This window comes from Mesoplodon densirostris, chromosome 11 (assembly GCF_025265405.1).
Source record: "Mesoplodon densirostris isolate mMesDen1 chromosome 11, mMesDen1 primary haplotype, whole genome shotgun sequence".
In the NCBI taxonomy this organism is placed as follows: domain Eukaryota; kingdom Metazoa; phylum Chordata; class Mammalia; order Artiodactyla; family Ziphiidae; genus Mesoplodon; species Mesoplodon densirostris.
Genome location: NC_082671.1, coordinates 84,638,844 through 84,653,608, shown reverse-complemented (window position 1 = coordinate 84,653,608; position 14,765 = coordinate 84,638,844). Strand labels below are relative to the sequence as shown.

The 14,765-nt window shown below is 33.8% G+C and overlaps 1 protein-coding gene across 2 annotated transcripts in view; it reads left to right on the top strand.

Moving 5' to 3' along the window:
• The window catches only part of NEDD1 (NEDD1 gamma-tubulin ring complex targeting factor), a 47,843-nt gene extending 37,453 nt beyond the window's left edge, over positions 1-10,390 (top strand). The window contains exons 10-15 of one of the 2 annotated variants that reach the window (XM_060113508.1): positions 271-318; positions 1,250-1,452; positions 2,322-2,475; positions 3,387-3,543; positions 9,236-9,302; positions 9,777-10,390. In XM_060113508.1, coding sequence (XP_059969491.1) covers positions 271-318; positions 1,250-1,452; positions 2,322-2,475; positions 3,387-3,543; positions 9,236-9,302; positions 9,777-9,881 — 734 coding nt within the window. In that variant the 3' untranslated portion in view covers positions 9,882-10,390. The remainder of the gene's footprint in view (positions 1-270; positions 319-1,249; positions 1,453-2,321; positions 2,476-3,386; positions 3,544-9,235; positions 9,303-9,776) is intronic. The other variant, XM_060113509.1, reaches the window with a different exon arrangement.
• Positions 10,391-14,765: the final 4,375 nt, after the last annotated feature.

Sequence of the window (14,765 nt, the reverse complement as noted above, 5' to 3'; positions counted from 1 at the left end):
TTACAGGTCTCTGGAGCCTACTCCAGTGCTTTTTCTAGTATAACTTGCTGTCTCATTAAATGACTCTATACATAGAATTATCTTTGCTGCTATGCGTGAAGCTAAAAGAATGAAGAGGGAAGTTTATATGAATACTAGCTTTACCTTCACTCAGATTTTTCTTCTTAAAACTATTAGTCTCTGAACTCTTTGGGGAACGAATAGGAAGCCTAAATTGCTATGGCTTCTTTTTCACTATTTTTTAAATTTTATTTTCTAATTTTATTATAGATGCTGTAGTTAACAAAGGAAGTGATGAGTCTGTAGGCAAAGGAGATGGTAAGAACTGTTGAGAAGTATTTTTATCAAAGTTGAAAGTGATTTTGTGTTATCTACTGCTGTGTAACAAACAAATTACCCCAATATTTTGAAGCTTAAAAGAACACTTATCATCTCATAATTGTGGGTGAAGAATCCAGGTATGGCTTAGTTGGGTACCTTTGGCTTCAGATGTCTCATGATGTTTTAATTAGGGTGTCAGCAGGGCTGCAGTCATCTCAAGGCTCGACTGGGCAAGGATTTGCTTCCAAACTCATTCATGTGGCTGTTGGCCAAAGATATCAGTTCCTGCCTATGTGGGCCTCTCCACAGGGCAGCTGACAACACGGCAGCTGGCTTCTCTCAGGGCTGGTGTGAGAAAGTGAGAGGGCACTCAAGATGGAAGCCACAGTGTGTTTGTAACTTAATCTTGGAAGTGAGATCTGCCACTCTTGCTATATACTCTTCGTTAGAAGCAAGTTCCTAGGTCCAACCCACATTCCAAGGGAGGTGATCACACGAGGCTGTGGATCCTTGGCAGGAGGCGGGGATCATGAGGAACCACCTTAGAGGCTACCTACCAAGATATACCACAGACATATACCAAATTAACAATTGTGTCAAAAACTTTTATTTACTAAAACATTCATTGTATTTTGCAGTTTTCAATGTATCTTCACATACAATATCTATTTTCAGCCTCACCACTCAGGGAGGTGGATATCATCATTCACATTTACAGATCACTTAACAGTCACAGAGAGTTTTATGACTTTTACCCAAAAACTCAAATGAAATAAGAGGTAGAGCTGATAAGTGAACCTGTCTTCTGAATCGAAATCCCATGTCTTTCTACCGTATTAACATGTCTATTGTGTTAAGTGCTTTTCTTAAATATCCAAGATTGGGGAACATCCCATATAAGTGCTAGTTTTTTTCTCCTCTTTTTCAGGCCTTGACTTTCTACCACCATTGAACTCAGTGTTTCCTCCAAGAAAAAATCCTGCAGCTTCAAGCACTTCAGTGTTGCATTCTAGTCCTCTTAATGTCTTTATGGGGTCTCCAGGGAAAGAAGAAAATGAAAATCATGATCTGACAGCTGAATCTAAGAAAATGTATCTGGGAAAACAGGAACCTAAAGACTCCTTCAAGCAGGTATCTGCCTATAAATGATATTGAGCTCACTGTGTGTGTTTATCACTAGCAAGTATAATGCACCTCATCACTAGAAAGCAGGCAGCTGCCACTGGATATGTCCTAATTATTGACAGTGCTGTGCACTTACTAGGTAGAAAATATTCTTAAATCTTGATGTCACATGTTAAAAACTGAAGAATACTTTTGAAATCTGTCTTTGGATATGTTGGAGGTAACAGCAGGTGTAATCTTACACTGTTTGTTTCCTGAGACAAGATACTTGATTTAACTGTCTGTGTAAGAATATTTTATACCTGACTTCTTTTAGAATGTATTTCCATTGTAGCACAAAGCACCAAGTTGGTGGTCAAGTCTTTTACTCTAAGTCTTAGAGCAAATTGATGGTGCTGAGAAGGTATTTCATCATCATTACCTTCCGCTGTAATCTAATAGAGTCTATTGTGCAGTATGTCTGTTTATTTTCATTTTTATGTTTTAGAATGATATTGAAAAGATATCATTTAAGAAGTACAAAAAAGTCTTTTGACTTATTTTTGAAATATTTCTGACCATTTATCACACGAGAGTTTGGGGATTTATTTATTTAGTTTTTGGCCTGTGATTGCCATTTTAAATGATATTCAACTGCAGATTCTTAGTTAATGAGCTTTTGCTTATCATGTTATCATTGAAATTGTTTTTGATTAGTAAAGTTGATTTATTTTGCCACTGGCCCTAGCAACATTTTTTTCTCCTTCAAGATACCTTTCTATTCTTCCTTTTTCTGACCGTACTTACTGGAAAAAAGAGAAAAGTAGATACAAATTAGATGGATAATATGGATAAAACCAGAATTTATATATTAATTGTTTATTTTAAATGTGAAGTTTGCAAAGTTGGTCTCCGGTGCTGAAACTGGAAATCTAAATACCTCTCCATCATCCAACCAAACAAGAAGTCCTGAGAAATTTGAAAAGCCAGAAAAAGAAATTGAAGCCCAGTTTATATATGAACCTCCAGTCAATGGATCCTCAACTCCAAGTAAGTACATAAAACTTCCTGATGTTTGAGTGCTAAATTGAAAACTCCCAGTATTTAACTTGAAAAGGATAAGTTAAGAGAGTGATCATAGACGAAAAAGTTCAAGGAATTTAAAAGTTATGACACTTCTCTAGTGTGTGACTCTCTTACTAGAAGATGATGAAATGGGTATGAAAGGTTAAATTCAGCCACATTGATTTGGTACTCTTTGGGTGTGAATTTCATTTTCAATCCAATATGTACGTGTCTTGATCTACTGTGGTACAGATAGGAATATAGGACCCTTTGAAATGGGTCATTAAGTACCTGAAATTGTCTTTTTTTCCCATATTAAAGTTCTATCTATAGAGTTCATGGCAGAGACTCTAAAAACTCCATCACATTTAAAGCGATATTAGGTTCAGCGATAAGATTTACCTATACAAAAAACTCTTTGTATAGTAGTAGCTCTTTTATATAGATACCTCTATTTTAAGGTTTCTGTGGATATATTGCATTAGCTTAAACTCTAGGGCCTTGCCTGTAGAACTACTTTACTCCTCTCTTCCTTCTGTTTGTTTCTAATAGTCTTGGTTTATCTAGTTTGTGGTGTGGCTTGTCACATTCATCTTTTGTAAGAGAAAATGATTCAGAGATTCTTCAAGATTAATTCCTCTGTCATATGTTATTACATTAGACAGTTGGCAGTTTAGGTAGGTAGGTAGGTAGATAGATAGATAGATAAATGACTTATTAGAAATAATGTCATTGAAAGTTTCTAAGATTTGTATTCCAGTGAATTTTTCTGAATGTCACAAGATCACTGTTTCTTACCAGTTTTTCAAGTTTTCTCTTGCCAAATCGTATTTAGAAGTGTTTGATGTCTCTTAGTCCAAGTTGACTATTAATATTTTGTCCATTTTTAATTTTAGATCCAAAGATAGCATCTTCTGTCACTGCTGGAGTTGCCAGTTCACTATCAGAAAAAATAGCTGATACCATTGGAAATAATCGGCCAAATGCACCATTGACACCTGTTCAAATCCGTTTTATTCAGAACATGATACAGGAGACATTGGATGACTTTAGGTAATTGAGAAATTATCTAGACCGTGACTAGCTTTTTTTATTAGGTGTAAAACTGTAACTATGAGTAATGTTTGTGGTTACTACTTTCACCTAAGTTCTGGGGTCCATAAAACCATAGAAAATATGAGTTTTGTTGATCTTGAAGTGCTAAGTTTATTTTATATCAGCTAGGAAAAGGCACATTTCCCTAGGGCAGTTATTAGATAGCTTGGCAGGATGGTGTAGCAGGCTGGCTGCCATTGTGGATCTTTTTCATCATCAAACTATGGACAGATTCTGGTAAGCTCAAATGGGATTCTTACAGTATTTATAGATCACCTGTTAAGTATGCTATGTGCAGTAATATAGTAGAGAAAGATATTTTTAAAGGAATTCTGAATATTTTCAAATAGAATGCATCAGAATGTAATACTTAATTTTAAAAAGTTCTTGCCTGGATCTGTCCTTGTCTTCTCATTCTTTGAATTTTTAACGTTGTAAGGATGTTCTAGAATGCTGGTTCCTTTTACCTGTCATCTCAATATATTTTGAAAGCTATTTTCAATTATTAGAATCTTTTGCATTTTTTTTTCCTTTTCTGACCTTTAGTTACTTAGTACTCTTGCTCAGATTTGGAATACCATGAGCAAGAATGTTGGAGAAGATGTGCAGTTTTTGTTGGTGCATGTTTCTTTTTAATGTTAAAAATGTTTTGAAAAAAAATTTTACATGTTAACAAATATATTTTTAAAGAAAAATAATCATTTTGACATTTATAATGTGCCTAGTATGTACTGACTGATACTAAGGATACAAAAACGGATGATCTGCCCACAAAAGCATTATAGTTTAATTAGGGTAGGTATAGTGTGTGCTGCTATGATGTGTGTTTCTTTGATGGGAATTAACTCATTTGTAAATAGGGCAGTGATGACAACATGATAAGGAAATTTTGGTGGTTCATGTAACAGCCACCAAAACAAAGTACATGAACACAGGTAAAGGCAGCAAATCACCTATCCATGTCCATCTCTTCCTACTCCCTTCCTCTTAATTTGGCCTGGCTATGTGCTTTGTGTTAGGAAGTGCTTATTTTGTGATTTTTCCCCATCTTTGGGCATTTTATCCTTGCCTCCATGCTTGACAGCCCCAGTCCTTTCTTCTATCTTCTTTCCCCTTTTACCAAATGACCCTCACTTTTTTTAAGGTAAAATCTTTGATTATTCAATATTTAAGCTATGCTAGTATTTTTATTAAGATTTAATTGTTTTTGTTAGTGCTCAGGTTACAAAGATTATATAGGTTTTGAGTGGTCTGCCCAAGTCCTATCTCCTTAAATCCTGTTATTTTCTTTCCTTTTTTTTTTTTTTGCTTTTTCAGTGTTATTGTGGTAAGAATACTTACCATGAGATCTACCCTCTTGGATTTTCAAGTGTGCAATACACGGTATTGTTAACTATAGACCCAATATTGTACAGCAGCCCTCTTGAACTTACTCACTTTGTGTAATTGAAATTTTATACTCGTTGATTAGCAACTCCCTGTTTTCCCTTCTCCCCAGCCCCTGACACCCACAGTTCTGTTCTTTGCTTCCATGAGTTTGACTGTTTTAGATATCTCATATAAATGGGATCATGCAGTATGTGTGCTTCTGTGTCTGGCTTATTTCACTTAGCATTATGCCCTCCAGGTTCATCCACGTCACATGTCAAGATTTCTTTCTTTTTTAAGGCTGAATAATACTCCATTATATGTACATACCACATTAAAAAAATCTGGTCCTCTTATTTTTCCATACACAGTTTTAAAAAATATATGAGATATTTCAGGAATGCATATATAGGGCAAAATAGCAGAATTGTCTGGTTACAGCTGTAATATAATGTGAATAAAGCAATGTTGAAAACACAGAAAGGGAGCAGTTCTTCGGGGGCAAATTTAGAAAGAAATCATGCCTTGTGTGCCTGTACCTGGGGACTGAGGGTGGGTAGGGGCCTCTCTCTGCTCTCTGCCCCTCTGTCAACCATAGGCAGCCTCTGCTTACAGGACCCAGAATGGCTCAGAGGATTTCTGCAAATTCACCTGCTCTGACTTCAGCCTCCAGTAGGTGTTGCCAGCTGTACCTTAAAACGGAGGGACAGAGTGGGCTATTGAGAAGCTCTCTGCTAGCCATTCTCCCTCAGCTCTGGAGGCTGACTTCTCTGTGAGGGCCTGGAGTGCTTCAGAGGGGTTACTGTCAGTTCTCCTCCCCTGCTGTACATCTTCTCCAGGCTCTGTGCATCTGTGCCCTAGGGGCTGTCTCTCTCAGCCCTCCTGCTCTGCCCTTAATTTTTACGTGAGCACTCAGTGAAGGCCTGTGGCAAAAAGTTGTTGAGGGAATGGAGACTTTATTTTCGGCTGGGACTCCTTGGGATTCTAAATTGTCTTGACAGTCTTCTCTTGGCCTTTAAAAATCTATAAACATTTCAGCTAGTTCTCTTTACCCTATCAGTGGCAGCTTTCTTCCCCTGCTGCTCTGTCTAGGATGAAAACAACTGTGGGTCTTTCTTCTTCTGGAGGGACTCATCATTTTCTGGATTTTAGTTCATTTAGATTTCTTTGCACTCTCAAAGTTGAATTTATTTAAAATGTATGATTTTATAGGTTATCTGGCTTGTTCTCATTATTAGGGCTGGGGAGCTAACATCCTAAGCAGAAGTCTGTGGGTTTATTTCTGTTGTCTTTCAAGAAGATGTAAGTTTCTTCTGGCAAGCAGATCACTTCCTGGGTTTTAGGTTTTCTTAGGGCTATTTTATTTCTGGTTTGCCTTTATTCCTAGGGTTTAGTCTGTGCCCTTTTAAGATGTGAGCTGAATGTCTGGAGTATTCACCAGGCCTTTTTATCTTGGTGGGTCCCGAACTTAAACCTCCAGTTCTTCATCACAGGGCTCTCAAAATCCTTTTCTCATCTTTAGCTGCCATTTTATGTTTGTTTTCCTGTCATCTAACTCAGTACAGGCATTGCTTAGGAGTCAAAGATGTCTTGAGGGGAAATTGCACAGTTTCAGGTTTACTTTCTACAGGTACCCCCTTTCCAGAATCTTGGACCTTGCAGCCCTGGCTGCCTTGGGAGTTCTGAATTCTAATACTCCCCAACCAAGCGAGACTGTCTCAAACTCCAGGCCACTGCTTTCATCTCAGCCTCTTTTCCTCGTAATGTGGAATCAGCACATCCCCCAGAGGGAAAAGCAGAGGTAAATGTGGAGGTTACCTAGTAGACTCGCCTTCTTTACAAGACCATGGTCCCTCCAATCCTGGCTACTTTAGTGGTTCTACGATGCCTTCACTTTTTGTTGTTGTTGTTTGTTTGTGTTTGTTTTTTAATAGAGCTCTTGTCATAAAGCAGAAGAGAAAAAAATTTTTTTAAATATCTTTTAGTTGCAACAGAAGAAATAAGGTACTTAGGAATAAACCTAGCCAAAGATGGTAAAGATCTGTGTGGAAAAACATTAAAAAAAATTATTAGAAAGCATTAACACTTAAATGGGAAGATATTATGAAGCTGTCAGTTCTTCTAACTTGGTCTATAGATTGAATGCAATTCCAATCAAATCCCAACTGGGTTTTTTGGAAGAAGATGATGAGATAATTCCAAAATGTATATGAAAGAAGGAAGATAGAGGAATAACCAAGACACTGGAGAAGAATAAGGTTGAAGGGGACTAGTTTGTCAGATAGATAGGCTATCATTAAAATAGTGTATCATTAGCACAGGGTGGACAAATTGCCCAAAGGGATCAAATAAGCCCCCCCCAAAAAAAGCCTATGTATATATGTAAATGTGATATATGACAGAGGAAATGTATATATCCCTGTTGCATGCTATTTAAAAAAATCAGTTCCATACAGGGTAAAAGTTTAAATGTAAATGGAAACATTTTAGGCATCGTAAGAGAATTTATATCAATATATGACTTCAGGGTTTGGGAAGTTACTTAAAAATAAGAGGGTACACTACCTATAAAAATAGATTGATAAATTTGCATTAATATTAAGTTAGTAAATTTGAGAATAATAATAGGAATTGTTCTTCCCAGGACACTATTAATAAAATGAAAAGACAAAAGGTATCTGTAGTACTCATATAACCAATAAAGGATCAGATTATGTAAAGAACTCTTCTAATTTTTTAAAAAAAGACATTCAGTAGAAAAACAGTTTAAAGACATAGACAGGCATTTCACAGAAGAGGAATGGTATATGAACATAAGGAAAGATGCTCAGCCCTACAAAGTAATCAGACAACTGAAAATGCAATGGGATACCATTTCACACCCAGTAGATGGGAAAATATTGTAAAAAGCTTGGTAACACCAAGTCTTGGTGTGGATGTAAAGCTAGATGAGCTCTGTTATACTGATGATGAGTGTGTCCATTGATACTACCACTTTTGGAAAATAATTTCTGTTATTTTGTAAGTCTGAACAGTGTACCTCTGGATCATACCTATAACTCAACATATTCACTCTTGGATATATCATCTACAGAAATTGGCACATGTGGGTTGGGAGACATATACATGATTGTTTATAACAACATTGTAATAATAAACACTTGAAAACAATTCAAATTGACAGGAGAATGTACATACTAGTATAAATCAGTGAATTACAGATATATAGAATATGAAACTTGAAAACATGATACTGGCTTATTTTTTAAATATCCACTACTCAAGCCTACATAGGATATGGTACCCTTTTTGTAATGCTCAAAAGCAAGCACAATGAAAATATACTGACTACAGATTCTGTGTTATACATATATATATATATTTTTTTTTTCTTTTTAAAAAATTTCTTTGCTCAAACAAAATTCAGCAGCGTAGTGACTTCTTTCTTAGGCTTCTTCCAAGAGGTAAATGTTGGAGTCAGAGAGGAGCACACAGGAAGCTTCTATGATTTTGGTAGTGTTCTAGCCCATAAGTTGTGTGGCAGGTGGCTGAATGTTCCTTTTATTGTTATACTTCATAACTTTTATGTCTTTTTCTTTGGCTGCACCGTGTGGCTTGCAGGATCTTAGTTCTCTGACCAGGGATTGAACCCGGGCCATGGCAGTGAAAGTGCTGAGTCCTAACCAATGGGCTGCCGGGGAATTCCCACTTTTATGGCTTTTGTAGGCATGAATTAATTGCATTTTACTGAGTAACCTCTGTTACAACCACCCAAATAGGCTCTTTTCATTCTGCTGGAAGTTTTTTTTTTTTTTTGATAGCTTAAACATTGATAATAGTTAAAACATTATAACCTAGAGCATTATCTGTATTTCATTGTAATATAAACCTGTGTCTTTCCTTAATGATAATTTCTGTATTAAGGAATATAGTGTAATGAGAGTTCTGGAGGTAGACAGCCTGGGGTTATATCCTACTCCACCATTTACTAGTTGTGTAACATTGGATAAGTTATAACTACTCTGTGACTCAGTTACTTCATTGGTAAAATGAAGGTAATAATTGCACCTAGTTGTGAGGATTAAATGAGTTCTTACACCTGAAGTACAAGAAACAGTGCCTGGCATGTAGTAAATAAATACTAGGTGCAGTGGTATTTTTACTGTTGTAATAATAATTATTAACAGTAATGTGAAACGATACGAGTTTAGCCATTTTCTTGAATGATCTAGAGCTGGTTAAACTGTTATAATTCTAATAAATATTTTGCATTCTTCCCTAGAGAAGCATGCCATAGGGATATTGTGAATTTGCAAGTGGAGATGATTAAACAGTTTCATATGCAATTGGTATGTATTGACATATTTTATTGTAAGTGAGCATAGCTGTAGATCTAAAAAGTCCATAAAGGGGTGATGTATTTTTACTTAGTTATATCTAATTGCTAAGAAATAAACAGGGAGTTTTAGAAATTTAATAATTAAAATAGATTTTAACTAGTCACCCTTCTTTGTAACCTGTGATAGTTACAAAGATATGATATGATAGTATGATAAAAAAGTGTGATGGCTACTTTTTCACAGCTTTTTTTTGCAGTAAGTAAGCAAAAAGCTTCCGAAATGTGCAAATATAAGCTTTCCAAATATACAAATTTCACCAGTGCTCTTTCATTTATATTAACAAAGTAGTAAGGGTGGTTAAGTTAAAAAAAAAATTCAGTTAGTTAATCGAACATGAGAAAAATAGCTGAAAATATGTAAAACGGCTTGCCAAATAAATGTGAAATGCCAGTAATTTTAAAAGCGTTTTTTTCCCTGTTCTAGAATGAAATGCACTCTTTGTTGGAAAGATACTCAGTAAATGAAGGTTTAGTGGCGGAAATTGAAAGACTACGAGAAGAAAACAAAAGACTACGGGCACACTTTTGAAATTTCAGTGAATACTTTAATGTTTTGTAATTTGGGAAGCTTCTGGCAACACAGAGCTACATGGATTCAGTATTGTTTTCATGGCCTCTGGGAAAATTTTTGTTCGAGTAAAAGGGTGATGGGATTGTATACCAACCACTATTTCATCTTTTCTGTCAAAAATATTTATATTTTTATATTAAAAACTGTACACTGTATCATCTGCCTAAGAGGAAAGCCAGCAGAATCTTTATTTTCTGAAAGCTTTAGCTATACACTAAGTGCCCTTTTTCATAAGAAAAGAAAATTGTGCAGAAAAAAAAATAGATTATGTATGTTTTGTAATAACCTCTGTTAAACAGATAATATTTTTGGTTGACAGTTGCCTTCCAAACTTTTTTTGGATGTTTGATGATTAAAGATTTTGAGATACCTTCTATTTTTATGGAGAAATTAATTTTAATTGGTGTTTTGGGTTTCTAAGCAATTGACTAATAAAACACAAGGTTGATTAGTAATTATTTTGTTAACTTGATGAAGTCAAGTATGACTATTATTTATTACTTGTACATTTGATAAGAAAATTTTCAGAATTTTGAATTGCACAGATTACATTATATCTATTGCATTTATGTTACTGTATTATACTTCTAACAAATCTCTACTCCTGGTTGCTATTTTTTAGCTAATTTCACTTTATGAAAACTTTTAAGGGTTTATAAGACTCAACCAGAACTGCATATCTGCTGATTATCTCATGAATTAATAACATACAGAATTATACTATAAAGTTTCAATCAATATAATTCAACTTATAAACAGTGAAAATTTCATATTACATACTAAATATTACAGTATTAGTGCCATTATTTTTCTCCCAAATGAGGTGTGGTTTATTTTGTTTTGTGGTTTATATCATTAACTTTCTCTAATTCTTTGTGTGTTGTATGTAATATTTTTATACTATTGACCTTACTATAAAATAAATAAAATTTAAAAAAACACAACAGGAAGGTTAATTGTCAAAAGAATTTACACCTTTTTGATAATATGTAGATGTGTACATCTGCCTGCTCTGATCTACATTTTTAGTGATATAAGATTAGGAGGGCTACTGGCTTGTTTATCTTTTTTTTTTTTTTTTTTTTTTTTTTTGCATTACGCGGGCCTCTCACTGTTGTGGCCTCTCCCGTTGCGGAGCACAGGCTCTGGACGCGCAGGCCCAGCGGCCATGGCTCACGGGCCCAGCCGCTCCGCGGCATGTGGGATCCTCCCGGACAGGGGCACGAACCCGCGTCCCCTGCATCGGCAGGCAGACTCTCAAGCACTGCGCCACCAGGGAAGCCCTGTTTATCTTTTTATAGTCTTTTGTCCCAAAGATTTAAACTACGTACCTTGTATATAGCACTCCTGCCCAATTTTGACTTCTGAGATGAAAGTATTTACTAAAAGAACTCTATTTTTTTAAAAAAAGGAAATCTAGCTAGCTTACTAACTTTTTTCCCCTAAGTGATGAGAGATTTTAAGGATATATTAAATAAGTATAAACATACTAATAATTACTTCAAGAAATAAAAGCAGATTACTTTGTCCTAGTGTGGCTCAGAGAATACATTTGTATTAAAGCATAAAGGAGTGCTTATATAATCTTTTTTCCTGACAGGTTATAAAAGCATTATGGCTTATAAGAGGTTTTCTTATATATCATTATCAAACAGATTTAGAAGACATAAAAGTGTGTTTTGCTACATTCTGTATTTAAATCTGTTAATATTTTCCTATTGCCTTTTTCTATAAATGCACATAATGTGTATTAAAAGAGGTTGGATAAATAAAATAATTTTAGTAACTTTATGCATAAAGATGAAACTTTTTTTTGTCATGGAATTTAAAAGCTAAATAAGCACAAAAAATTTTAAATGGTAAAAATGGGAAACCTGAAATTGAATTTTAGCCTCTGGCCAAGATAGCATAATAGAGATTGGATTTATACAACTGAATTTTAAAAAGACATAAAATATTTGAAATAATTTTCAAATACTGAATTTTTGAAAGTAATAAACTCAACTTAGATTCTGTACCTAGTGAGAATACCTTTTGAAAATGAAATAAAACTTTTTCAAACCTAGAAAGGCTGAAAGAATTTATCACAAGAAGACTTTTGCCCTACAGGAAATGTTAAAGGTACTGGATAGAAATCTTCTATGCAAAGGAATAAAGAGCAACAAAAATGGTAAATATGTGTACAAATGTAAGATTTTTTTCTTATTTTAAATTTTCATTAAAGGCTAATAGACAATTTAAAGCAAAAATAATAATGTATTGTGTGGTTAACATAGGTAAAGTGAAATGTCTGAGAAGAGTATCATCAAGGGTGAGAGGAGGGAAATGAAAGTATACTATTAAGATTCTTATACTAACTGTGAAGCAGAATAATACTACCTGAAAGTAGAATGTTATAAGCTAAGAATGTATACTGTAAACCCCAAAGCAACCACAAAAGAAAAAGTTATAACTAGTAAACCAACAAAGATGATAAAATGTAGCCATAGAAAATAATCCAAAAGAAGGAAGGAAAAGAAGAAAGGGGAACAAAGAATAAATGGGACAAATAGAAAATAAACAGTAAAATAGTAGATTTAAACAGCAGTATCAAAAATTGCATTAAGTATAAGTTGTCAGTTACCCTTATTATGAGATTGAATCTTTTTTATCCAACTGTATACTGAATCCATGAAATCCACTTTAAATATAAAGATGCAAATTGCTTAAACATAAAAAGATGAAATAAAAAAATTAGAATGTATATTTAACTGAATGCAAATGAAAACAGAAATTATAATTTGTGGGAATCAGCTAAAGCAGGCATTATTACCCTAACACCAAAATCACAGGAAAACTACAAACCAATATTTATCAGAAGTACAGATACAGAAGTACTAAACAAAATTTCAGCAATTGGAATCCAATGATATATAAAAAATGATAATACATATGACTTAGGCTTATCTAAAGAATGCAAATTTGGGCTAACATTATAAAATTAATGTAATTCACTATGTTAACAGACTAACATAGGGAAACCATATGATCATCTCAATAAATGCAAAAAGAGCATTTGACAATATCCAACATTTATTTCTGATTAAAAACTCTCAGCAAAGTAAGAATGAAAGAGAACCTTTTCAACTTGAAGGGCGTCTTTTTCTTTTTTTGCTGCGCTGCATGGCTTGCAGGATCTTAGTTCCCCGACCAGGGATTGAACCCAGGCCCTTGGCAGTGAAAATGCAGAGTCCTTACCACTGGACAGCCAGTGAATTCCCAAGGGCATCTTTTTTTAAATTAATTTTTTAAATTGAAGTATAGTTGATTTACAATAGTATATTAATTTCAGTTGTGCAATATAGTGATGAAATATTTTTATAGATTATGCTCCATTTAAAGTTATTACAAAATAATGGCTATATTTCTTCGTGCTGTAAGATATGTCCTTGTTGCTCATTTTATACAAAGTATTTTGTGTCTCTTAATCTCCTACCCCTATCTTGCCCCTCTTCTCTTTCTTCTCCTCACTGGTAACCACTAGTTCTCTGTATCAGTGAGTCTGTTTCTGTTTTTTTATACATGTGTTTGTTTTATTTTTTAGATTCTGCATATAAGCAATAACAGTATTTGTCTTTGTCTGACTTATTTCACTAAGCATAATACTCTCTAGGTCCATCCACATTGTTGCAAATGGCAGACTTTCATTCTTTTTATGCCTGAGTTATATACATATATATATTACAATATATATTATATATGTATTATATATATCACATCTTCTTTATCCATTCATCTGTTATTGGGCACTTAGGTCGCTTTCATATCTTGGATGCTATAAATAATGCTGCTATGAACACTGGGGTGCCTAAATCTTCAAATTAGTGTTTTCGTTTTCTTTGGATATATACCCAGCAGTGGAATTGCTGGATCATATGGTAGTTCTATTTTTAGATAAAGGGCATCTTAAGAAAAACGTGCAGCTAACCTTATACTTAATGGTGAATGCTTTTTCCCTAAGATCAAAGACAAAGCAAAGAAATAAATGGTATCCATATTACAAAGGAAGAAGTAAAGAAGTCTCTTCACAGATGATATATTCAACTATATAGAAAACCCTATGGAATATATTAAAAATTTAATACTAATAAGTGAATATAATAAGGTTACAGTATACAAGATCAATATACAAAAATCAATTGCATTTCTATATACTAGCAAAAAAACAAATTGAAATTAAAAGTTAATACTATTTACAGTAGAATCAAAAATATGAGATACTGAGGTATAAATTTCATAAAAGTTATGCATGACCTGTACTCTGAATTCTACAAAACATTACTGAGAGAAAGTAAACCTAAATAAATGACATGCTGTGTTCATAGACTGGAAGGCTCAACATTGTTAAATGTCAATTTTTACCATGTTGATTTTCAGATTCAATGTAATAAAAATTTTAGCAGAAACTTTTTATTCAGTTATGTCTAATTTAGTATTTACCTAATCTGGTAAGTATTTAATATCATTTATTTTTTAGCTTAGAATTTCCATTTTGTTCTTTTTTATAGTTTTTTTATAGTTTTTTTTTAGTTTCTAATTTTTTATAGTTTCTAATTCTCTTGGTGAATCTTATAATTTAATTCCTTAAATATATTAATTTTAGGTTTTTTAAGTTAAATTTTATTTTTTGTAAACTATGCTGAAACAAAGCTACAGAAAAAGTGTGTGTAGTACATAACATACACATATATGTGTTTATCACATATAACTTTTATAGTTAATTTGAATTTATCTTGAGAAAACAAGGCTAATTTAACTTTAAAAAATCCATTATTTTAAATCACCACAATAAGGATATTCTCA